The sequence below is a fragment of the Dioszegia hungarica genome, assembly GCF_025882075.1.
Source record: "Dioszegia hungarica strain PDD-24b-2 chromosome Unknown MKK02contig_16, whole genome shotgun sequence".
NCBI lineage: Eukaryota > Fungi > Basidiomycota > Tremellomycetes > Tremellales > Bulleribasidiaceae > Dioszegia > Dioszegia hungarica.
Window position 1 is genome coordinate 1,260,645 of NW_026515773.1, and position 24,029 is coordinate 1,284,673.

At 56.6% G+C, this 24,029-nt stretch overlaps 10 protein-coding genes and 1 non-coding gene across 11 annotated transcripts; 7 read left to right on the plus strand and 4 right to left on the minus strand.

Annotated features, from left to right (window-relative positions):
- Positions 1-55: 55 nt before the first annotated feature.
- MKK02DRAFT_38580 (uncharacterized protein) lies at positions 56-1,598 on the plus strand (the record flags this gene model as incomplete). Its single annotated transcript, XM_053090169.1, has 4 exons — positions 56-491; positions 594-829; positions 869-976; positions 1,011-1,598. The coding sequence occupies 4 exons, from the start codon at positions 56-58 to the stop codon at positions 1,596-1,598; spliced, it is 1,368 nt and encodes a 455-aa protein (XP_052943685.1).
- A 204-nt stretch (positions 1,599-1,802) lies between these two features.
- MKK02DRAFT_38581 (uncharacterized protein) lies at positions 1,803-3,262 on the plus strand (the record flags this gene model as incomplete). The annotated part of the gene is made up of 6 exons (XM_053090170.1): positions 1,803-1,952; positions 2,023-2,076; positions 2,110-2,205; positions 2,547-2,631; positions 2,679-3,160; positions 3,206-3,262. The coding sequence occupies 6 exons, from the start codon at positions 1,803-1,805 to the stop codon at positions 3,260-3,262; spliced, it is 924 nt and encodes a 307-aa protein (XP_052943686.1).
- A 338-nt stretch (positions 3,263-3,600) lies between these two features.
- Positions 3,601-4,402, plus strand: MKK02DRAFT_38582 (uncharacterized protein; the record flags this gene model as incomplete). The annotated part of the gene is made up of 4 exons (XM_053090171.1): positions 3,601-3,824; positions 3,856-3,917; positions 3,952-4,171; positions 4,204-4,402. 4 exons carry the CDS (start codon positions 3,601-3,603, stop codon positions 4,400-4,402), a joined length of 705 nt encoding a protein of 234 aa, XP_052943687.1.
- A 337-nt stretch (positions 4,403-4,739) lies between these two features.
- MKK02DRAFT_t9 lies at positions 4,740-4,841 on the plus strand. Its single transcript has one exon. It is a non-coding gene; the product is annotated as a tRNA-Leu (tRNA).
- Positions 4,842-5,128: 287 nt separating this feature from the next.
- Positions 5,129-6,488, plus strand: MKK02DRAFT_38583 (putative Methylthioribose-1-phosphate isomerase; the record flags this gene model as incomplete). Its single annotated transcript, XM_053090172.1, has 6 exons — positions 5,129-5,235; positions 5,278-5,344; positions 5,375-6,016; positions 6,049-6,152; positions 6,194-6,366; positions 6,412-6,488. The coding sequence occupies 6 exons, from the start codon at positions 5,129-5,131 to the stop codon at positions 6,486-6,488; spliced, it is 1,170 nt and encodes a 389-aa protein (XP_052943688.1).
- Positions 6,489-7,690: 1,202 nt separating this feature from the next.
- MKK02DRAFT_28660 (uncharacterized protein) lies at positions 7,691-8,177 on the plus strand (the record flags this gene model as incomplete). The annotated part of the gene is made up of 3 exons (XM_053087614.1): positions 7,691-7,738; positions 7,773-7,893; positions 7,945-8,177. 3 exons carry the CDS (start codon positions 7,691-7,693, stop codon positions 8,175-8,177), a joined length of 402 nt encoding a protein of 133 aa, XP_052943689.1.
- A 1,472-nt stretch (positions 8,178-9,649) lies between these two features.
- Positions 9,650-12,810, minus strand: MKK02DRAFT_38585 (uncharacterized protein; the record flags this gene model as incomplete). Its single annotated transcript, XM_053090173.1, has 2 exons — positions 9,650-11,777; positions 11,810-12,810. The coding sequence occupies 2 exons, from the start codon at positions 12,808-12,810 to the stop codon at positions 9,650-9,652; spliced, it is 3,129 nt and encodes a 1,042-aa protein (XP_052943690.1).
- A 253-nt stretch (positions 12,811-13,063) lies between these two features.
- Positions 13,064-16,995, plus strand: MKK02DRAFT_34652 (Oxysterol-binding protein-domain-containing protein; the record flags this gene model as incomplete). Its single annotated transcript, XM_053088986.1, has 14 exons — positions 13,064-13,220; positions 13,254-13,370; positions 13,403-13,510; positions 13,543-13,726; positions 13,760-13,893; positions 13,928-14,068; positions 14,100-15,473; positions 15,506-15,601; positions 15,635-15,849; positions 15,895-16,106; positions 16,154-16,233; positions 16,287-16,415; positions 16,450-16,610; positions 16,663-16,995. The coding sequence occupies 14 exons, from the start codon at positions 13,064-13,066 to the stop codon at positions 16,993-16,995; spliced, it is 3,441 nt and encodes a 1,146-aa protein (XP_052943691.1).
- A 214-nt stretch (positions 16,996-17,209) lies between these two features.
- Positions 17,210-18,025, minus strand: MKK02DRAFT_28663 (uncharacterized protein; the record flags this gene model as incomplete). Its single annotated transcript, XM_053087615.1, has 1 exon — positions 17,210-18,025. The coding sequence occupies one exon, from the start codon at positions 18,023-18,025 to the stop codon at positions 17,210-17,212; it is 816 nt and encodes a 271-aa protein (XP_052943692.1).
- Positions 18,026-18,684: 659 nt separating this feature from the next.
- MKK02DRAFT_28664 (uncharacterized protein) lies at positions 18,685-20,845 on the minus strand (the record flags this gene model as incomplete). The annotated part of the gene is made up of 2 exons (XM_053087616.1): positions 18,685-19,241; positions 19,891-20,845. 2 exons carry the CDS (start codon positions 20,843-20,845, stop codon positions 18,685-18,687), a joined length of 1,512 nt encoding a protein of 503 aa, XP_052943693.1.
- Positions 20,846-21,676: 831 nt separating this feature from the next.
- MKK02DRAFT_17482 (uncharacterized protein) lies at positions 21,677-23,872 on the minus strand (the record flags this gene model as incomplete). The annotated part of the gene is made up of 7 exons (XM_053085796.1): positions 21,677-22,183; positions 22,232-22,729; positions 22,773-23,082; positions 23,128-23,234; positions 23,286-23,453; positions 23,506-23,635; positions 23,682-23,872. 7 exons carry the CDS (start codon positions 23,870-23,872, stop codon positions 21,677-21,679), a joined length of 1,911 nt encoding a protein of 636 aa, XP_052943694.1.
- Positions 23,873-24,029: the final 157 nt, after the last annotated feature.

Here is a 24,029-nt window from a genome sequence, read left to right on the forward strand (position 1 = left end):
CGTTCAGAAAGCCTCTCTGACGTTTTCTTTCAACCTCAGTCTAGCTCTAGAAAAGATGCTTGCAGTCGAAGCCCTCGCAGGTCCCTCGCGCCATGCGCTGCGGTGTCCGCTACGCCACCTCCGCCCAATACGGCGCTATCAATCTACCGGCCAATCCCCGTCATCCCAATCTCAATCCCCCAAGATTTGTGCCGCACCATTCCTCCTCGATCCCGCCGCCGCGGCGCACAAGCTGCACATGAATGCCCTCATTGCTTCTGCCAAGGGGTCGAATCTCTTCCTCGCCGCCCTGTTGAAGCTGTTCGGGCCGGGTGTCGGAGCCATTGCAAAGCAATTTGGATTGGGTGATAGTGTAGAGATGCGGAATATGAAGGCGGTATATTGGCCTGTCTGGCGGGTGGATGCGCTCCTTGAAGGATCGGTGGAGAGTAAGGGCAAGGAGGGGCCTGGCTTGAAGGCGTACATGGCGGTACAAGAGGCGTATATACCTGGTGAGTTGCGACGATTCGGGTTGTCTGCCTGGTCGCTTTCTTGATCTGCAGCAGTAGCTAGCTGCGCCTTCCCCTATTCATCTCACATATGCTGATGAGCAGGCAATGCGTGGGCTCCATTATCGTACCTCTCTTTCGCGGTCCCACCACTACCGGATGGGTTGCCGGAATACGACCCGAAAGAGCACCTGACGCAGCTGGGCGAGGGATTTGAGATCGTCCCGGTCCCTTTCGCAGTCTCGCCCTTTGCGGTCGTAGACAAGCTTAGGCGTGTCGTGGGCAAGCGAGCGACATTCGAACAGCTGGCGATCGATGAGACCAGGTGGAAGGAGCATATGGTGCGTTCCCCCTAAGCATGGGATTATCGCTTATTTCAGATCGCTTGCTATCCCATCTACATGCCGATCTACGTCGCCGAGTTCGAGCAGAAGCGGCCAGAGGGAGACAGGCGCTATCCCGTCATCATGGATGCTCATGACAGTGACGTGAGTCTGCGTATGGATCATAGCTGACGGAGAGATCAGTCAATGCAGGGCATCATGGCCGCCTCCTGAAGAGGTCTTGGAGACTGGCCGCTTCATGAACAATTACTTTGTCAACCCCGCGCCCTTCATCCCTGAGGCGCACCTCATCATGCCCTTCGTCCGCCCCACCGTCGCCGGGCCCCCCATGTCCCCCAATTCCCTCAATCGAGCCTACACCTCCTGGCTCTCCCCAGCTCCGTCCTCCTCTACCTCAATAGCCCCATCTCCCCTCGTGGACATCACCGATCCCATCAACTGGGATGACCCACGCATCCAATCCTGGTCCGGCGTCGAGCGAGACCAGAATTACGAATACTACGACAAGGCGCAGGAAGTATGGAAGAGCCTGGGCGTACTCGATGGGATTGCGCAGCTCAAGTCGCAGCTGGGAGATGGCGCGGACCCTCAGGCGCTAATCAAAATTGAAGGGGACGTTGGGGCACAGCCGCGACCGATGAGTGAGATCAAGAAGAAGATGGAGGAGGATGTGGAGAAGACGAAGGCGGAGCTGCTCGGGTTGAAGCCGACGTGGTTGGTCGAGTGGGAAGAGGCGAAGCGGGTAGTGGAAGAGGGAAAGAAGTGATCAGGATGCATCTAGGGTAAAACCGGAGGGGCACATGGTGATGTGGAGACAAAATGCCACCTCAGGAGTACTGCCCTGTAGGGTAGATTATGGTCCGTGCGCATAAAACAAGCTGACACGAAATCCCCCTTCGTCGCGTCCGAGATAAGCTTGTCCTGAAACCAGTTGCCGGCAAGTCTGTTCCACCTCATCTCATCAGCCACTATGATACGGTCGGCAGCTATCACTGGCTCAGCGCAAGTGGGACTACAGCGCTCCCCCTTCCCACTGCACAATCCGGTCAAGCGTGCGAAGTCTACCTTCACCCCTTCGCAATCACCCAAAATCACCGCCGCCCCTTTCCTCCTGGTCCCCGTCAGGGCCGCTCACCGACTGCACGCTGAAGCTGTCCTCATTTCCGGACATCCAAACAGCGGCCCAGTAGGAAGATGTCGGGGATGTGACGGACGTTGATGAAAGCCGGTGGAAGGAGATTATGGTGAGTCCAGCCAAGAAGGCAAGCTGATTGTAGCTCGCATGCTACCCCATCTTCTTCCCCATATACATTGGCGTCATGACTATCGGTGATCGGCGCTTTGAGACTATAATGGAGGCCCATGACGAGAAGGTCAGCCTGTTCCTCTGCTCCGTCTTGCAATCGCTTATCTACAGGCATCGAGGTGTCGCATTTCCCTCCCTCGCTTCATGTCACCACAAGAGCATCATTTTGGCAGCTACTATACGGAGTCGGGGTCATACATACCAGAAGAACAGCTCAACGTTGTGGGGAAAGCGCAGGTTCAGTACCAAAGGAGTCACACAGAGTGAGGAATGCGGATGTCCGTGCGCAGCACACAGGCGAGGCTGACTAGAGCCAAGGATGGCTTAGCTGGTAGGGAGATCGTCAAGCACCGTACATAGCACTAGCCACATACATGTTCATGTAGCTCTTGCTCTGTCCACCTGCAGCTTGACCTATCGACACTCGGTGCTATTCCCATCGACATCTATACGGCTCGGCACACTCCTCGTATCCCTCTCATACCCCTCTCCTGTGCGCCAGTCCTCCCTGGTTCACCTCGATCTCCTCTCTTTCGCTAGCCATCGATCCGGCTTCCACCCTTTTGCACCACAACGTTCCGTTCGTCCAAATCGGTACCGAGGACGACCGGACATCCTACCCCATACCAACCGATGCGCTCGATCAGCTTTACACCTCCTGGATCTCCCCATCATCCTCTTCCGCCGGCAGCCCTGGGATCTCGCCGCTCGTCAATATTACCGAACGGCACGTCGGTCCCATTGATTGGAACGACGCCCGCATACAAAGCTGGTCGGGACCAGAACGGGCTCAAAATCAGCAATACGCGGAGATCACCGCCGGTTGGAGAGCGAGGTCACAGCTGGATGCCCTGAAGGATCGGAGATTTTGTCCCCGCAGGCAGGGGGATCCTCGAGAAGAGGTGAACGTCATATCCCTGCAGCCCCGCTGGTTTGGGCTGAAGGCGAAGAGGGAGAAACGGCAGCACAAAGACGTATTGAAGGATCTAGAGGATGCGGAACGAGTGTACGCGGCGATTATGGTGAGCAAGAAGCCGGAATGGCTCGCAAAGTAGGACTTGGATCAGGCGAGAAAGACGATGGCGGGCAGGCGGCCGGTGCCGGGAGCGAAGGGGAAGAAGTGATCTATTAGCTAGGTTATCCATACTATCATTACCTCACATCTCACTATTCAGCACAAATGAACTTTTATGGTTGATAGAGAAGGAGCGTCGAAGTGGCTGGTCGCTGTTGACTGGACTAAGACCAGCCACAGAAGCGCGTAGGACGACAGCCCATCACGTCATCAGGCACGATGCACGAGGAATGAGGAGTTTGCTCGAGGTCATCTGATCCCGCTTTCCCCGAGCTTTGAGATATCCTTTCAGCTAACGCTCCTCACTCGGCTCGCTCAGGCCTGTCTCGCTTTTGCGCTGCAACATCATACCGCAGTCAGTATATATGACCTCCGCAGTATCCAAAAATGGAAAAGCTGAAGGGCCTAATGGCTCACCCTCGATTCGCCCTACACGGCTTCTACTTTTTCCTCGTCTTTCTCATACTCATCTTCCTGATTTTTAGCGCGGTATCTGGTCCTGGAACCAAGTACTACTGGCTCAAGATCGTCCTCAAAGCGGATGCCAAGCCTGGTGAGGCTGGCGCGAAGTGGTCTCTAGGAGGACTCGGAGCTTGCGATGAGAACAAGACGTGAGTGGACCTTTGATCGCGCTGACGGTAGCTGTACAGCCGTCGCACCACATGGTAGAGCAGTCCAGGGGTGTCTGATCTGGCATCTCGCAGGTACGTTACGTGCGTAGCGCTGCTGACAACGAAGTGGCCGTCATCTTCCTTGCTACAGCCATGACCCAAGCCGTGCTTGTCCTCCGTCCACAAGATCGTAGCTCTCTGACAGTATCATATCTGACTCTCCTCCTCCCGCCTGCTTTCCTCCTCCTGTTCATGCTCAGCGCCCTCATAGCGGACTTTGCAGTCCGGGCGAGCATAGGCGCAGCGGATGATGTCGAGACGGTCGAGACGCAGGGGTCATTCTGGTTGTGAGTGAAGACACCTGCCCAGCTGATTGCAGGTCCACTGTAGCAAGTGTCTTCAGTGTCATATGGGTGATCGTAGCGGAGTACGTCATGTGGCGGGAGCGGAAGACACGGCGGGCGGAGGAGGAGGAGAAGGAGGTGACGCAGAACAAGAGGGCGAAAAAGGAACAGCCGGAAGAAGAGGTGAAGAAGGGAGGTTTCATGATGAGCTGGAACCCATGGAGCCGGAACTGAGGAAGCGGGATACGAGGTGCCGATCCTACCGTTCACCCAGATGTCTGGGGCAGACGTGGTAGGGCGGATAGGATCGCATGTGGCATGCAGGTCGATGCTTGAGCACTCAAATGAGGTCTCGCAAACTCTTCGTAGGAGATAGCCAAGTGAGTCTGATCAACCATCCTGGTCTGTCACTCTGCATCTCTGCAATGAGCTGTGTTCATGCATGCACCACCGCGAATGACTGTGCTCGCTGGGATGGAAGCGTCCGGAAGGCTTCATTCGCTCATGTCCGTTTTATTGTCATTTCGTGCTGATATACCGCGTTTGCAAAGGGATTTTAGAGACTGTTCATGGTTGGATGACCGAGCGGTTAAGGTGCTGTGTTAAGGAGGTGAATTAAAACCCCCCAAAACCGCAGTCCGAAAGGGCGTGGGTTCGAATCCCACTCCAATCAAAAGCACTTCTTTTTGTCACCAGACGTGTCCTTTTTTGCACCGGCCCTTCCGTCCCGCGTGTGACCGCCTAAAATGGGCGAGCAAATCGAACAGTACTCGTATGTATGGGTGCCCGATGAGCGAAGCCCTCAACCGCGAGCTTGACATGTAGCCGCCTACATTGCTCTGAACTGAGCCTCCTAAGATGCTGCAAAATGTTTGATCTCCAATATGGAATCAGGTTTCAGAATTTTGCTCGGTCCACGTTCGTCATCTACCACATCACCTCCAGCATTCTCAAGCCACTATGGTAGCACAAGCGCCCTCCGGCAAGAAGCCGCTGCCCGACATGATGACCTCCATCAGGATAGACCAGAGCGGACAGGTGGAGATCATCGACCAGCTGCTGCTTCCGTGAGCTCCTCACTCCATGATCAATTCGGAGCTGACCTCCAGCCATACTGTGACCTGGGAGAAGGTGTCCACTCCTGACGAGGCGTATGATGCCATCAAGTCGATGAAGGTGAGTCAAGCTCTTGCATAGCTGATATAGATTCGCGGCGCACCCGCTATCGCCTCCCTTGCAGCCCTCTCCATCCGGTCATACCTATCCTCCGCATCCGCCTTCTCCTCCACCTCCGATGTAATCTCCCACCTCAACCCCATCCTCGACCACCTCCAATCCTCCCGCCCGACCGCAGTCAACCTGAGCGAAGCCATGAATCGTATCCGTGCTCTCCTGAAGAGCTCTACAGATGTCAGCGCGGAGGACCTGGTCGAGAAGGTCAAGACCCTCTGCGGGGCGGTACACGAAGAGGATCTCAAGCGGAACATGGAGATGGGGCGTCTCGGAGCTGAATGGCTATGGTCCAAACGGCGCGCGGGGTCAGACAAGAAGGGCCTCAAGGTCATCACTGTCTGCAACACCGGATCACTCGCTACCTCCGGCTACGGTACCGCCATCGGGGTCATCACTGCGCTATTCGAGCACGACCACCTCGATACCGCCTACTATGCCCAGACAACACCATATCACCAAGGTTCCCGCTTGACATCGCTCGAGCTGACGACGCTGGAGATACCCGCAACGATGATTTGCGACACGATGCTGGGGAGCTTGATGCAGCTGGAAGACATTGACGGGGTAATTGTTGGTGCCGATAGGGTGGTGAAGAATGGAGATACCGCCAATAAGGTCGGTTCTTATATAGATTGGGCTGATGTCAGATCGGGACATACCAGGCTGCTGTTCTTGCAAAGCGGCATAATGTCCCATTCATGGTTGTCGCCCCTGTCACCACGGTAGATCTATCTCTCAGCACCGGCGCAGAGTAAGCTCTATCTACACCTGTGCTTCTCAGCTGACAGCCAGAATCCACATCGAACAACGACCACCCGTAGAAGCCACCCTCGTCCGCGGACGTAACATTGAGACGGGCGAGATGTCGGTGGTGCGCATAACACCAGAAGGGGTCGGATCGGGGAAGGAGCGATGGCAGGGTGTATACAATCCAAGCTTTGACGTAACACCGGCTGACCTCATCAGTGAGTTTCAGCTTATTTTGGGCGAGGGTTGTAGCTGAGACTCAGGTTGCGTGGTGACCGAGAAGGGCGTGGCGGAGCGCAAGGAAGGACAAGACAGCATAGATGTGGCCTCAGTGTGCTGATCGATGATATCGCAATATGAGCGAAGGACATCGGGAATACTCGGTGGGCGAGGTAGTGCTGGTGCTCTGGATGACCATGCTGGGACTAGCCTGATGTGCTCATATCTCGAGGCGTGTTTATACTAATGGGCAGAACTCCAAGCGACTGGCTGCCTACGGCGCTGCTGACGGGCCCTCCATAACCACATCAGGCCCTGACACAAAGGTCCGCAGCCTCAGCTCATTCACGCGATGTTCCACCTTTGACTGGCCGCCCCTCGACTCCTCCCTTGTTCACTAACAGAAGAAAGGATGTGAACTACGGTCAGGTGCATGGGGACACTGATCATTATACCAAGTGACGACGGTTCAGACACTCACCTCGCTGGCTCACGATGACCTATATTTTGCAACGACGACAAGAGCAACCGAACGACGATGTCACCGAAGAGGGCTTACAAGTCGAAAAAGTCGGCCGCAGCACCGACATCGGTCTGATTACAGGCGAGTCGAGGCCGTTCTGCCAGCACCGCGACGACGTCACTGACATACTGACCTGATCTCAGGCATCATCAGGGGCGGTATCGTTATCCTTCTCCTCCTCGTCTTCGCCTATCGCTGGCATCACTACCGCAACCAAATCACTTGCTCACATGCTTGGTGCGAGACTCCAGAGAAATCGTATGAGATGCTCTACGAAGGGATGAGGCAGCCGAGGGGACTGTTGCGAGGCTTTGGAAGGCGTGGCTATTACTGTGCGAGATGTGTAGATCATGAGGACCGGATGAAGGGGCAGAACGCAGAGGCAGACTCAGTGCCGGCCTCGAGAGATCCAGCTAGCATAGCTCATGTCTGAAGCCGAACCTTTAATCCTTGTCGAGCGTGCAGTACCTGACAGACTTACCTGATAGGCTCGTCATGACATCTGATCAGTAGCATCATCCTGCCTAGCCTAGGCTTCCCGGAGGGGAAAGCTGGAGACGAGTATCATACATCACTCACGCCTATCTGGTCTCACTATGTGTGATTGCGAGGGGCCCGCTGAGACCACCAAGGGTCGGCTATGAAAGGTCCGCCGGAGTATTTCAGAAGCACATCCCATTATCAAGTGTCCGTTCTCTTCCAGGGGATCGTGAGGGTGACATGGTAAAGGATCTCTGGGTGGACAAGGCATCACCCTGGAGCCGCTGGATTGTACGGCCATTGACCACGAGTGTCCCGACATGACAATCATCCGGTATCGGTCAAGTGTCAACGCATTAGCATTCTGCGTGCTTCAAGATTCAGCACAGAGCACGAAATCAGCCCCCTCAAGCTCTACTGAACATGCCTTACCTCCAGCAGCGGCAAGTCTGGGCTGGCGAAGTGGTAGTGAAAAGAGGCATGCGCAACCCAAACGGTACTTACAATGTGGGACTGATTATTGGTAAGTGGCCGCCCCTGCAGGCTACTTAGAGCTTCATGTGCTGATACGTAGGCCTGACCATCATCGGGATCTTCGCTCTATCTCTCATCATCTGTATCGGACGCTGGAAATACTATCGCGGAACAGTGAAATGCAGACTCTGCGGCGTAAAGTCAAACTCGGGATGCGGCTTCGAGCTGGTGCGCGGCCGCATCACAGGGTATGGGCGGAATATCTATCAGCACCTCGGGGGGAAGTGCCTTACAAAGGCAGAGGCGGACGAAGCTCCCAAGGCAGTCAGGTGATCACGTAGGAATGCGACTTGTACTTGTGAATCACACTTGTGCCATGTGTAAAGTGAGAGACTCTAGGCCTCTGGGCCCTGGCTATGTCGCCCAGAGGTCCCTAACGTCCGATCCAAAGTCCGGGACACCGGGTAAGCATACGGCAGAAAGTCAAGGACTGTCTTTTGGCTGAGAGGTGGGCCTCCGTGGATCCGTGGATCTGTGGATCCGTGGATCCGTGAAATGTCAGACGTTCAGTTTCCCAAGTAGAACGGAGAACGGTGTTCATTGCGGTCCGGTGAACGCCCGACGACTGATGGCTTACATGTTTCTACATTCGACACTGCACATCCCATGTTACGGCCGCGCATAGCCGTCAGCTATGCGATCTCCATGCGATATCTCCGAATATGTACATCATTCAGGATATGAATCACGAATCAACCCATACTGTATTTTGATGCCTTGATAACCTGTCCGTATGCTCGTACCCCGGCTGACTCAAGGCAGGGATCAAACATGGTGTCCGTGTCACTCACACCTTTTCCCGCCTCCTAAATTGCGAAGGGGGCGAATCTATACGAAGGAGTCAAAGCTGAAAGGGTCAGCGAGCTGTCAAAAGAGGTTTCTTATCATAAGATTCCCCTAGGTCCAGGAGCTGGAAAGGGACGAGGTTCAAAGGAGACTGGTTTTGACAGTATGATGGGTGGCCTGCTGCCATTTGGAATGATTATTAACTGACATTCGCGCCACTACCTTGTGACCAGCAAACTGTCTCTCGAACATCAGCGTAGCATCAGACGTTCTCGACACTTTCAAATACCCTCCGAAAGATGCCATATATCCAACAGCGAGCGGAGGCTGCGGCGGGCGATGCCTCGGGGGATGAAGGATCATTTTGGACCAACGCGAACGGAAGTGCCAAGTTGGGTCCGTGTATCGGTAAGTCAAATCATGCCTTGGCGAAAGTGCCTCAATGTCAAGTGGAGAACTTGGGATACAGGCTGACCCCGGTTAAGGACTAGCCGTCGGCGCGATCCTCGCCATAGCTATCATCATCTTTTGGACTCGGTATTTTGTTTACCGCGGGAATCGCAAGTGCAGACGATGTGAGGTTGGGCCGTGCAACACTCGTATTGGGAACGTTATCATGGGATTCGGTCGCCAATCCTATCAGCACGATACCAGTAAGCCTGGCGTGCAATGCATCCCGCCTAAGGGCAAGTACGAGGATCCGTGATCAGGTGCGAAAAAGGGGGCTAAAGTGGCGGTATCTGGGAGGTCTCGCCCAAGTGTGTATATACTTGTATCTTTTGATGAATGTTTTGACGGATGAGTGGGATAACTCGTTGGGTGGGAGAAGTCAGGAAGCCTGGTCTTTAGCTGGGCCAGCACTCCGCCGGAGACAATAAAGCCTAGATCAGTTCAGTCAGTGACTGTACTCAGTAGATGTATACATTTTCACTACTTACAAGATGAACCTCCTAGATGTCCTACCTATCCCTTCCCCAAGGCGCAGACTCCCCCACTGGACTCAAAAGGTTGATATACTCCGCCGGCGGCCTAGACGGCAACGGCGGCGGTGGCGCCCCAGTATCTTCCTCTCCTGCCCCGCCTGATCCTTCCCTAGCGCTCTCTCCGCTCCCCATCTTCCCCCTCGCCATCCCTTCAGATCCTCCGCCTCCCGACGCGACCCTAGCGCGCGAGACTGCCGAGCTGGCATCGTCGTACCGCCTCCGCATACTCTCCTTCTCCTGCTCCGCCGATGGGTATGCCGGAGTGGTGGACGGAGCGGCAGATGAGCTTGGCCCAGCGTCCAAGGATGACGAGAAGCCAAGTGGGTTGGAGGATGGGGTGGGCGGTGCGATCGGCATGATGGAGCTGGATACGCCGTTCGGACCAGGAATGGGTGATGGAGGGACAGCAGGAGGTGCAGAGAATCGAGGCGGGGCTTCTGGCGGGGGACTAAGCGAAGCCCGTGCTCGAGAAGCGCGCTGGTTGGCATCTTCGTACAAACGACGCATGCGCTCTTTCTCGTCCGTCGCAGAGGGGTAAGATGATGTTGGAATAGGTGCGCGGTCGGAGGAGCCGGTGGTAGTTGATGGTGAGAAGGGCGGTGGTTGGGTGGATGTGCTTGGGGGGAAGTAGGTTGTGGGCGAGTCCATGATGGCCGGGCTGGCTGTTCCGCCTCGCGAAACCCGAGTAGTCGCGTCCTCGTACCGCCTCCGCATCGCGTCCTTCTCGTCCGTCGCTGAAGGATAGGCGTGTGACCCGTTTGGTGCAAAGCCAGAGCCAGATCCGGATGCCACCGGTCCAGCTGGGGGTGCTGACCCTGACGGCGCGATCCCTGACCCCGACGCTGTTCCCTGCTGAGATTGTTCCACCCGTTCTCTCGCCTCGTAATACCGCCGCATCTGCTCCTTCTCGCTGAGGACGGGAGTAGGTACTGGTGCTGGTGAAGAGCCGGCGAAAGCTGGTGCGGACGTAGACGCGGCCGCCGACGACCCCTCACCCCTGTTGTCCACCTTGTCCTTTGCCTCGTAGTATCGCCTCATCTGCTCCCTTTCGCTCAGCACCGGAGTGGGCGCGGGCGATGGACCTGCCGGCACATAGGCCGATGATCCCTCGCCCCGATTCTTCACCCTGTCCTTCGCCTCATAATACCGCCTCATCTGCTCCTTCTCGCTCAATCCAGACGCCAGATCGGCACGCGCCGGGCTCTCGGAAGTCCCAGCCGCGCCTGCAGCTCCGACGGCGGCTGGTAGGGTCGATCTGACGTCCGCCGCATTCGGTGACCCCGCATTCTCCGTTCGTGCAATACCGCCTGAGCCATTTGGTCCCGCCGTGAAGAGTATCGGAGATGACGGCCCATCCAGCTCAGGCGAGGGCACCGCACTTGACGTGCTGGGATCCGGGGACGTGTAGGCCGAGACGGGCCGTACGGGAGGCTGATACTTTCCGCCCGGCAGCGCAGGGACGGGTGGCGCGTACTCTGGCGGAGCCACGTCGATGTCCGGTATGTCCGCCAGCCCGAGTTGATCCAGCGCGGCTCCGCCGGAGTGCTGAGTAGACGCTGCACTCTGCCTTGCCCGAGTGTAAAGGTCCATTTTCTCCCGCTCAGCCGAGTCCCAGGTGGGTTTGGAAGCCGAGCTGAGATCCGGCGTGATGGGCGGTGTGAGCGCCGCCTGCATGTTGCTGCGGAGGGTCTGATCCCACTTTCCGAAAGTTCCGGTGGTCATGGTGGAGTAGCGGTTGGTATGTCCGGTATCGCTTGTCGCGTCCATCTGGGAGTGCGAGAACTCGCTGATAGATCCCGGAGCGGGGCTGCCGGGCAGTGGCATGGGGGTGGGTTGAGCGATGGGGAAGGTGAGAGTTTGGCGATTGGGGACGGTAGAGTAGGGACGAGTGGAGGGAGTGGGAGAGAAATCGCCGGCGCGCTCGGCGGTGGTGACTGTAGTGATGGTGGAAGTGGAGACGCGCCGGGGGTCCGGAGCGACGAACCCCTGCGGTGCAGGAGAGCCGTTCGCGCTAAGGGGTGGCGTATTGACTGTGAAGATAGACGATTGAGGTCGTGCGGATCTTGGCGGTCCACCACATAGTTGATCGATATGACCAATATCACTACCGTCAGCTCTGCCAGAACCAAAACTCACCTCATGGCTTGCTGCGCCGAGGACCTGCTATACTGCCCCACCACATACTTGATCCCCGGGACGACCGGTCCCTCGAACCCATCGCAGACCGCCTTGACCTGCAGCTCATACCCCACCTCCAGCGTCTTGGCGTCCCGCACCGTGACCAGCACATCCGCCGGGACCGCCATATCTATCCTCGCCGACCGCTCCCCGCCAGAGAATACGCTCTCGTCCACCGCGCATCTCGCCTGGGATATTGGCCGAGATTTGACGACGGGCTGAGAAGAACCCTTAGGCTTGCGCTTGCCATCTTTCGACGGGATGAGAGGTTCGGGGATGTAGGAGACGACCTCGAGGAGGGTGCACTCAAAGCCGCGGAGCTTGAAGGGAAGAGCTCGCGCGGATTTGAGGGAAGCGGTAAGGAGGATCCGGTCGGCGGGACCGAAAGCGACGCCTGGCCGTTGTATCGTCATGGTGAGGTCCTGTCCCGCGACCGACTTTTGATCCGGGTGGTTGTAGACCGGCCAGACCGCGTGCAGCTCGTGCTTGGTGACCCGGATAGGCTCCGTAATCTTCATGATCGTTGCCGAGTCCGACTTGAAGATCCCTCCCTTCTTCCTGTAGCTCAGAGCCGCGACCAGCTCATACCACACACCCGTTCCCTTTGCCATCTCCACCGTTGGCGGCAGCGTCTCTGGCAGGGGGAGGAAGAATTTGAAGTCGGCCGTTTGGAGAGTATCGAATTCCTTCCCCTGCGCTTGCCAGAGCGTGATTATCTCTCCGACGAGCTCCCAGCTGTCCGTTTGCGCCTGCGCCGGGAAGCCAGCCGGGAGCGACTCGTGTTTCCGACATTCCACCCGAACCCATTTCGCCTTGATGGGCTGCGCACCGACCCGGACTTCGACGGTTCCGCAGAGAGCCGCTTGTTTCCGGTCTTTTCCGCCGGGAATCCCTGGAAAACCTTGTACGAAGGGGAGATGAGGCGGGGCTCGCAGGGACAGGCGAGCTGGGTGCGACATGGGTAGATGTATAGTGCTGCGAAGCACCTTGAAAGTTGAACTCGACGTCATCGACCGCGGATTTTGTATTTGGCTCGAATTCGTTACGTAACGAGGTGGCTGGAGCTGTTTGGCGCGCGCGCTACAGCTGATGCACGATGATATGGTGCTATCAGTGTACCATACATCTCCTTTGTCCTCTACATACAGATAGCTACCTCGTCCATACAGCTCAGACGGGCACTTATCAGCCTTCAAGTGATTCACTTCCGAGATGGCGTCCACACCGAGCGTTCTGTACAACTTCCGCCTGTTGGCGGCGCTCAGGTCCGACGATCCCGCGCAGGTCCAGCCATTCTTGGACGAAGCTGCGAGCGCCGGTCCAGCTCAGACAGGTGCCCTACTAGGCATGGCTGTCAGAGTAGGAACTCGTGAGTCCACACCGGAGAACCACCTAACGGTAGTACCCATCATCCAGTCCATTCTTGCGTTGCCCAACATCAATATCAACGCGCCTATCTCCGAGGGGACCAAGATCACGGCGCTCCATACAGCTGCAGACAGCGGGCGGACCGATGCAGGTAGGCCAAGACTGAAACAGAGCTGATTCCAGTCCTGCTTCTGCTTGCTCAGCCCAAGATCAACGACACAATTCGAGATGAGCACGGACGGACCGTCCTGGAGGCTGCGGGTACGCCCGAGGTCGCCACACTCGTAGAAGGTACGCCGACATCTGTTCCGTGCTAATTGCAGAATCTCGGACCAGACTCCAAGGCCTCTATCTTCACCGTTTGGCCGCATACATTGCCAGTCCGCTCAGCAACCCCGATGAAAGCAACACCATGTCCACATTCCTTGACAATCCGCGCGCCGAGATCCTTAACCTCAATACCTTGGACGAGAAGAGCGGAACCAGTCTACTGCACGAAGCTGCTCGGTAAGTCAAGTTGATAGTCGATGCTGACCTCAGTCGTCGTGATATCCGCCTTGTCGAGCAAGCCGTCAAGAAGGGTGCGGACGTGTTTCTGCGGGACAAGAAGGGTAAACGGGTCTTGGAAGGCGAGAAATCACCCGATGATCGTATCAAGGCATTCTTGCGGCAGTGTGAGTGATCGAAGTGGACATAGCTTATGGCCAGTCTCAAACCAGGAGGGCGTTGTGCAATCGAGGAGCGACGGTACGCCGCCAGATCTCAAGGGGTACCTTAGCAAGTGGACCAACTACAAGAGTGGCTGGCGGACTAGGTGGTTTGTCCTTGAGAATGGGGTCCTAAGCTATTGTGAGTATTACCTACAGCCAAGCTGATGTAGACCGTCAAAGAGAGGACGAGCCTGTCGCCTGCCGTGGATCCATCGCTATGGCCGTTGCTGTCGTCACCCCTTCATCCGACAACTCTCGATTCGAGCTCCACTCCAAGGCCTCCTCATCCGTACCCAAGATCATGGTCAAATCCGCACATCGCGGTGAGATCGCTCGCTGGGTCCAGGTTATCCGGCTCAATATCGAATACTATGCCAAGACCGGCAGGCAGCCCTCCATGTCCCGAGCTCTCCCCCGCAGCGGAACCGCGGAGGGCATCAGCGGCACCCTCGGCGCCCTACCTCCTACCGACAACTTCCTCAATCCCGGTCTCATCCGCTCCACGACGGGTCTCAGCGGGGCGAGTATCGCTCAACTCCCTGCCAGCCGGGGCTCGCCCACCAAAGCTACCGCTGACGCGGACAATATCTCCATACTGGAAGCGGCGGATGACCGGAGTATCCTCACGGTCGACGACAAGGCGACCGGTATCCCCCACGAGACCACCTTCGACATGGGTGTTATCAACATCAAGGCGCAGCTCGAGTTGACCCAGCAGCTCGTCGACTCGCTCTACCTCGGACCGGGCTCGCCCGAGCGGGGCGTCGCTATGCAGCGCACGCCTTCCCGCCAACAGGCAATCAAGGAGGCACTCAGATCTTCCCTCTCCACTCTCGCCACCCTGGTCAGCCAGCTGCAGGTCATGACGCAGGATCGGGAACGGTACCTGCTCGGCCGGATCGACCGGGAGATCGAGGCGCGAAAGCTATGGGAGGAGAACATGTTGACGGTGGCAAAGCAGCAGGAGGAGATGGATCGGCAGTTGACCGAGGCGTCGAGGCAGAATGAGCGCAAGAAGCGGGCGCTCAAGCAGGCCAGGGGCGTGCTGGGTGAAATATCAGCTGGGAGCCTGCCACCAACTCCTGGTCTTGACGAATCGTATTCCGCTCCGGCCAAGCCCCTACCGGTTCCTCCTACCGCTTCGACCGCGGCCAGCTTCGTCACCGCCGACTCGTACAATACCGCTCGGACGCGAGGGGCCAGTCTGTCCATCAGTAATCTGGAGGAGGTCAAGGCTGCTCTGGCCGAGGCGGACTCAGATGACGAGGACGAGGACGAGTTCTTTGACGCGATCGAGACGGGCATCATTCCGAATATGAAGCAGTACGAGTCGATCGCCAATCCCGACGGAGCTAGGCCCGGGACGCCATCTGCGGTCGGCAACGTCGAGAAGAAGCTGGAGCTGCCGCAGCAAAAGGCAGCGGCGACTTCATTGCAGTCGGCAGGTACCATCAAGGAGTACCTCGGGCGGGAGAGTTTGCAGCCGTACAACGGTGTCCGGAACAAGCTGCCTATCGATGACGATAAGCGTCCTTCCGTCAGCTGTGAGTGGAACTTTCGGCTAAGCTGACGATAGTGTGGGGTATCCTCAAGAGCTCGGTTGGCAAAGATCTCACCAAGATCTCCTTCCCCGTCAGCTTCAACGAGTGTACCTCGATGCTTCAGCGAATGGGTAAGTTCAATCGTGGACATAGCTAATCTTCAGCCGAGGACATGGAGTACGATGCCTGCTTGACGGTTGCTGCGTCCGAAGAGGACTCTCTCCGCCGTATCGCCTTTGTCGGAGCATTCGCCATGTCCAACTACAGCTCAACGATTGGGCGGATCGCCAAGCCCTTCAACCCCCTCTTGAGCCAGAGCTTCGAATACGCCATTCCGAACAGGTATCGCTACATCTCGGAGCAGGTCTCGCATCATCCCGTCAGTCGTTCCCAATCTTCCGGCTGGGATGCAGCTGACGTATAGCCTATCTCTGCTTGCTACTCCGAAGCTCCGACATGGAAGTACTATGGCGAGGTCGACGCCCAGAACAAGTTCCAGGGACGGAGCTTCGAGATCAAGCCTACGGGTGTGGCACATGCCGATCTCATCATTCCCCGGAAATGGGTCAAGGCGGGTCTTGAGTATCCGGATGCTGGGCCGGAGTATGAGGAGGGATATGTCGTGGAGCATTACTCGTGCGTCTTGCTCTCGCTCTGATCGAGGGGCTTGAGCTGATGAGCAGGTGGAAGAAGGTGGTGACGAACGTGTCGAACTTCATCATGGGCAACCCTATCATCGACCACTATGGAGATCTTGTCGTCAGTGAGTAGCTGGGCACTCCACTTCACTGTTGTGGAATCTAGCTAATGTCGTAGCCAATCACCGTACCGGCGAGACATGTACCCTCACTTTCAAGCCACGCACATGGCGCGGCAAAGACGCTTTCGAGATCAAGGGACAAGTTCAGGATTCTGCCGGCAAGACAGCTTGGGATATTGCAGGACGTGAGTTTCGCCGTTGTTTATAGCTGATGTTCAGGTTGGGATACACAATTGATCGCTCGGGCTGCTAGTGCCCGGTCCGCTCCTCTTGACGTTGATACACACTTTGAGCCGGCTCAGAAGGAGTACCTCTTGCTTTGGCGGAATAGCGAGAAGCCTGTTGCGCCGTTCAACCTCACTCCATTCGCTGTCACCCTTGTGAGTCTGCCCTCCTGCGACCAAAGTCATCAGGGTTCTAACTGATCATCAGAATGATATCCCCTTCGGTCTTGAGCCCTATCTCGCACCCACCGACTGCCGTCTCCGGACCGACCAACGCGCCTTCGAGAACGCCAACTATGAGCGCGCACAGGAACTCAAGACGGCCAACGAAGAACGACAGCGCTCTACCCGGGCCGCACGTGCGCAAGGGAAGTTGCCGCCGCATGAGCCGAGGTGGTTTAGCAGTTCGGTGGATCCGGATTCGGGGGAGCGGATGTGGGAGCCGAGGAGGGCTCAGAATGGGGAGGTGTTGTTTTGGAGTGAGCGGGAGAGGGCGCCGGAGAGCTGGGAGGGGGTCGATCATATCTTCGTGGAGGACTAGGCGGCGGAATGAGGGATGCAGCTCATGGCCGATTATTAACAGGAAGATACACAAATATAATACTGTTGATCCGTATTCACTGACATTCTGACGGACCTTGAGCGGCGTAGAGCTTGGCCCTGACCCACTGATGCATATGTTATCTACAAGTCCCGAACGACACACCCCCGCAACTCCACCTCATGCTACGGGATCCCAATCCTCCGCCTTGCAATCACGGACACAAGCTGGCGATAGCAGCGAGAACCCCCCCAGCAGCCGACTCGTCTTCGATCGCCATGGACGACAATCGTTTGCTCCTCGTTTGGATGCGCGCGATCATCCTCGACTTGGCATCGTCAGACGTAGAAAGCTGCATGCTTGACGGAGGACATGCGAGACTCTCATCGCTGCACTCTGCAGCAGTCCTGCCCGCGCTCCACTTGGCGTGATGACCCTGCAGGATGTTGTACGCCGTCTGAGCCTCTTTCACATCTCGCATGGTGTTGGTCAAGACCTCCATCGCTTGGGTGAGGATGTCTCGCACGTCCGGCTCCGCCTGTTTGATGGCATCGTGCAGCTCAATGAATTGCCATCCCTCCTCAGCGAACTTGCTGTATGGCAGGAAGGTCTTCTGTACCGACGAGATCGCATCCGCGTAGTACTCAAGCATGCCATCGAGTGCGGCCCTCTCCTTGGTCCCTTTGTCGCTGTCCTCCGTCGATTGGAGACGGGTCTTCTGGAGCACTGCCTGACTCCTGCGTAGCTTGTCGAGCTCGACAGCGATGTCACACGTACCGTACTTCAGCTCAGGGATCCCACGGCTGGGATACTGGTAGGTGATGTGCGTGTCGCCGATGCTCATGTTGACAGAGGTGTCTTGGATCCTGTTGCCGCCCTCGTGGACAGGAAAAGCGAAGGGCTGAAGGGACGGGGTCAGGGCTTCCCGCCTAAGCGCGATGGATGATCGGCTGGCACTGGACCTGATGCTGGGCATCGTTGTTCCCGCCAGAGCCAGGGTGGTCGACTGCATCGCGCGCGTATTCTTCATGGTGGATGAGGGGGTGTATGCGTACTTGTGTAGGTGAGAAACGGCTAAGACGAGGTCGGAAGGTAAGCGGTGATGATAAGGGGAATTGAGCGGGACACAGGTCTCCAGGTGAGATACAGAGTGCAGCTAGTCTCTCTCGCCTCGAATTCGCCGCCCGACTCAAGTATGCACGTTATCGCAGGGTGGACGTTTGTCAAGGGATGTGTAGTCAGCGAAGGCCTCTCTTGCGTGCTCATCGTCACTGATTGCGACGTTCAAACGTGTTTGGGGTTTGGGATCCCGCTTATCGATCACGAGAGGCACGGGCTTGTCGCACCTCCTTTCAATTTGTTATCTCTGCTGATCATGGATAGTCGCGACAGCGATAGGACGAGCGCCCCTTCACCCCTCAGGCCTGTGTGTCGCAGTAACTCTGAGTGGAGAACGTGGCTTTTACAGTGTGGCGAACCAGTATCTTAGCAGCACATCGTATATTGGACAATATTGAGCCCGAAGGACTACCTACCCCGTCAATTCACTGTGCATACCCTCTCATCCTCTCCCTAGATACCGCTGCGCTCAGCGAGTGATCAAGGCGCTTTCTCCAACAGCTCGCACAGCCCCATGCTGTTCAGGTATTCGCTCGTGTGGACCCATCCCTCCTGCCTTGCCGCTACTTCCTATGCTCCGTCTTCCACGATATTCTGAGACGCCTCCGATGTCGGCGCGACATGCTGCGTCTCCAAAGGCTCATGAGGCTCTGCTTGTTGTTTCACCTGCGCGCTATCTGCAGTCAGCCCGGGCAGGATGTCTTTGTCGTTGTCATCGTATATCGAGGGATTGCGAAGGAGGTAGTATGCGGCCGTAATCGAGCCGTGCGCGTCGGTACCGGCTGTCTCAATGATAGCCCGCGCGAAGGTACAGGCGTCTTCCTCGGACCACACATCAGGATCCTCGAGGTCGACAAGGGAGATTCCTCCGCGTGCATAAGCCAAGACATCACGCTTAATGATATCAATGTTGTCTTGCAGCAGGTCCAAGAGCTTGTCCATTGCGAGATCGCGGGGATCGTCGGGGTCGTGGCCGTGGGTCCTGCGGGTTGGATGAGACCGGAGTTGGCCCAACTCGTCTCGTAGCGAGTGTAAGCATGTGGCGTGAGCGATCACTAGAGGTATCACTGTATCCTCGATCAAATTTCGAGTTGTGCAGGCTGCGCTGTCGAGAGAGACTTGAGAACCTCCCTCATCAATATCAGACTCAGACATAAATACAGAGCCCCGGGCCCGTGAGGACGTTCTCAAGGACAACGTCTCGCCTTGTGAAGCAGGCATCGCAAACCGATCGTGCTGAGTATGTTGTCGGCCGGTTGGCGAAGGTCTGATTAGCCGAGGATGCTAGAGAGCAATATTCAGGAGTGTTCGAAGGTGTGGTCGAAAGTATGAGAAAGACGCAGGAAAGATGGGGCCATCACCATGGAGGCCCCTCTGGGACGCCAAGGCCCTCTCGGTCGGAGGGCAGTGCGCAAGAGCTCTCCTTTGCAGAGCCTGGTCCTTTCAGTGACTCAGTCCCCTGAAACGCTTCAGCATGACGCGCTCAACGAGCGATGGTATGCGCGTGAGGCAGGTGGTCAACCACGGTCACAGGCCATGCTATCTGGCACAACCGTCGCTCTCGTCGTGCCGGAGTCGAATCAGTACAATGCTGCCCTCCATCATCAGCCTGTTCGATTAGACAGGACAAGTCAGTAGCCACAGGATAACAAGGCAGATGAGACATCATTATGCAGTACAGTCGGTATCCAGTAAGAGGTGTATATGATTATCAGTACGTGCGACCACATGCAATCGATCAGTCGGACCTCGGACTTTCAGATTCCTCATACCCACGCCCCATGTCCATCTCCTGCGTCTCCTGCGAGGGGGGGTCGGGGAGCGCACTCATAGCCATCTTGACCCGATCAATGATCTTTGAGAAGTGCAGCACACAGTCCCAGCGCTCTTTCCCCAACGCCGACCACTCATCGTGATGCTTGACCTGGACGAGGCCTTGATTCTCGGACATTTCCGCCCCAATCGCAGTCGTAGCGCTGTCGCAGCCTTCTACGTCACAGTATTCCTCCAGTTCAGTGCTGATGACTGGAGCCCATCGCTCTGCCTGACGTTCGGCTTCCATGGCCTCGTCGACATGAGTCCCTCGGAGCTTCACAAGCCTCTCGACCTCGTACTTCAGTGATGGCCAAGCGTCCTTGTATTCCTCGGCACACCGGTACGGTTCGGCGAGAAGACAGTACGCGTCGGTGAGAACCTGCTGGATGCTGAGTGTGTCTTTTGTGGCGATGATCGCCTTGGCGAGATCCCGGGTGAGGAGCTCATCCCAGCCGTCGCTGAACCTGATCGACTTGTAGGCGGAACGGCATGGCCGCGTTCCGGGGTCCTGCAACGAAACGATGCGACCTTCGATCATTTCCGACAGCTTCTCTCCGATGGTGGTGAATGTCAGATCCTTCGCTGAGGCTTTGAGTGCGGTGAGAGCTGCCTGTAGCCGGGGCAGTAAGAGACCTTTCCCTTCAACCTCGAGCCGGGCCGAGACAGTGTCAAGAACTCGATGGTACCGTTGCTCCAACATCTCGGCGCGTGTTGTGGGGCTGTAGCAACTGCCCATCCCTCTGGTGTATTGGCCGTCGTTCGTGAGTTCAGACGGCTGTTGAGGGCATCCAGCTGTACAATGGTACCAGACTTCCCCGTCGTCGTCGGTGTCCGGGGCTGGACACGAGTGGGGCGAAATGAAGTCGGAGCCCGTGGTCACGCTGGATACATCGGTGTCTTGTGGGATCGATGACATGGCGTCTGGCAGAGATTGGCTGAGTGTTTGTGTGAGAGAGAGGCAGAGTGAATGGGATGGCCGGCTTGATGAGATATATGATGAATGGAGGAGAGGGAAAAGAGCCACTGGCAGAAATCCAACAGCACGGTGCTGGCGCGCTACTAACCAGTCGTACCGTCCCTTTGATCCCCTTTCACCCCTTTCACTCTTCTGACTCTCAACGGTGTTTCGCGTATCAGCCCAATGATCGTATGGACGGTGTGGTGAAAAAGGGTGGTAGCCGGATCGATGGCAAGCGAAAGAGAGGAGATCGAGGTGAACCAGGGAGGACTGGCGCACAGGAGAGGGGTATGAGAGGGATACGAGGAGTGTGCCGAGCCGTATAGATGTCGATGGGAGTAGCACCGAGTGTCGAATGGCCAAGCTGTAGGTGAGACAGAGCAAGAGCTACATGAACATGTATGTGGCTAGTGCTATGTACGGTGATTGACGATCTATCCAACGCTTAGCCATCCATGGCTCTCGTCAGCCTCGCAAGTGTGCTGCGCACGGACCTCCTCATTCCTCGTTGTGTGGCGGAATTGTGTCAAGCCTGCGCTTTCCCCACAACGGAGCACAGCATTCGCTGACATAGCACTTGATGTCAAAATACCACGTCAGTAATATATGTGAGGTTTCGCACTGCAACCAATTATAGTCTCGGGGAGGATCGTATGGACAGTGATCATCGCATCAGTGTCAAAGTTCAACGTGTCAGCGGTATCAGCAGAAAGCAGAAAGAGTATGCCATAGCAGATCTCGTCAACGTCTACCGGGCCCTCGTCCTGGAACCGTTACATGTAAGCAGGCTTAAGCCGCCTTGGCCGCCTCCGTCGCCGTCACCGCCGGCGCCACCGCCTCCACGCTATTCGCCACCACGGGCCTCATCGCCGGGAAGAGCAGCACCTCCTTGATATTCGCCGAGTCCGTGAGGAACATGACGAGCCTATCAATCCCCAAACCCCACCCACCCGTCGGCGGCAGACCATACTCGAGCGCATTGATAAACGTCTCATCTACGCCCTGCGCCTCGTCGTCTCCCGCATTCTTCTGCTTGGTCTGCTCCTCGAACCGCTCGCGCTGGTCGAACGGGTCGTTCAGCTCGGTATAGGCATTGCAGATTTCCTTGGTAGCGACGAATGCCTCGAACCGCTCGCACAGTCCGGGACGGGAGCGGTGGTATTTGGCGAGGGGGGACATGACTTGGGGGTGGCCAACGATGAAGGAGGGGTTGATACATTGGTTCTCGATGAATTCACCGACGAGCTTGTCGAGCATCCGGGCGTTGGTCTTGGGTTCGCTGCAATCGACGTTGTGCTGAGATGTCAGCTCGCGTCTAGTCCGCATATTACGCTAGGTGCTCACCTTGGTGCACAAATCCCTCAAGAACTTGTTGGCATTCTCATCATGCAGCGTCTCTCCTGGTGGGAACGTGCACCCCATCTGCTTCTCCAATTCCTCGATCATGTCAAATTTCTTCCATGGCGCCTTGAAGTCAATCTCGTAGGATGGCTTGCCCTCTCCCTTCCCTTGCGGGTGGAACGTGATGGCCGTCTTGCCATACAGGTGCTGCACCATCCCCTCCACCAACGACTCGGTGAGGTCCATGAGATCGTACATGTCCGCGTACGCCATATAGAACTCGCAGATGGAGAACTCGGGGTTGTGCGTCATGTCGATCTGCTCGTTCCGGAATACGCGTCCGATTTCAAAGACACGGTCGAGACCGCCGACGACGAGTTCCTTGAGGTATAGCTCGGGCGCTATCCGCATGAAGAGGTCGAGCTTGAGGTCGTTGTGATGTGTGACGAAGGGCTTGGCGGTGGCTCCGCCGGCAATCATGGACATCATGGGTGTTTCGACCTGCAATCAGCACTGGTCTATACGTGCACAAGACCTTGCTCACCTCGATGAATCCCTGATTGTCGAGGAACTTGCGAATGTAGTTGATGACCCGACTCCGAGTGATGAAGATGTCCCGGGTTGACGGGTTGACGATCAAGTCGAGGTATCGCTTTCTGTATCGTGTCTCCTGGTCCGTCACGCCCTCCCGACCGGGAAGCTGGTGCAGACATGGCGAGAGGAGCTGGATGTGGGTGATTTGAAGGGAGAGCTCGCCCATCTTGGTTCGGCTGGGGATGCCGGTGACACCGATGATGTCTCCACGGCGGATGAGGGTGTGGGTGGATTGGAAGTCTTCGGGTGATGCGGAGTTTCTGATTGTCAGCTAGATCATCGTGGGTGAGAGCTGGATATCTCACGCAGCGTTGGCCATGATCTGAACCTTTTGCCCGTCGGCCTTCAAGTCGTAGAAACGGAGCTTGACACTCGACTCGCGGATGCTCATCACACGTCCAGCAAGCGAGATCTATAGCTTCAGCTTGCCTCCTTTGTGGCCTTCAGGTTGACTGCCACCCACAGGCTTGGAGTCCTTGATAGTCTCCCCATTTGGCACCTTCCCCTCGACACCCCATTCCCTAACATACGATGGGATGCTCTGCGACACATGGAATTTGTGCGGGTATGGGTCCGGCTTCTTGGTCTCCCTCAACGTCTTGATCTGGTTGTACCGCCAGTCGTAGAAAGCCTGGAAGCATAAGCTCAGATCTGGGTGGATATGACAGACCTCAATAGCTCACATTGGCATCCAGCTCTGCCTCTGGCTCCGCCTCGTCCTTCTTGGCCTTCTGGACAGGAGCGGGCTGCTTGGCCGCCTTCTCAGCCTTGGCAGCCTCCTTTGCCCGGTCCTTCTGCCGACGCTTGAGCTCTCTAGTCATCAGCAGTGATCCTTCATTCCTGAAATATCTCTGCGTACCCCTTGGAGATCATCTCGCCGGTGACTTCATCCTTGTGAAGATTGGCTTCGGCCGGAGCGGACATCTTGAATGTGCGGACGAGCGGTAGGCGCTGTGCGGGAGAATTGGGTATCGATGGAAAGCTACGCGAGCTGGGAGCGTATCTGGATGTACTTGAAACGGCTAGAGCTCTACTGAAGGCTCTGAGCATGCAATGTATGTAGAGAGGTTTGAGCTTGATGAGAGCGAGTCGAGATAGCGGGGAAATTGGTGGCTGAGGCGGGGGTTATGGGCGAAATCATGACGTGGCATTCCAGGCCGTTACAACACCCGCCCCGCACCAGGATTGATACGATCTTCGCTGAGCA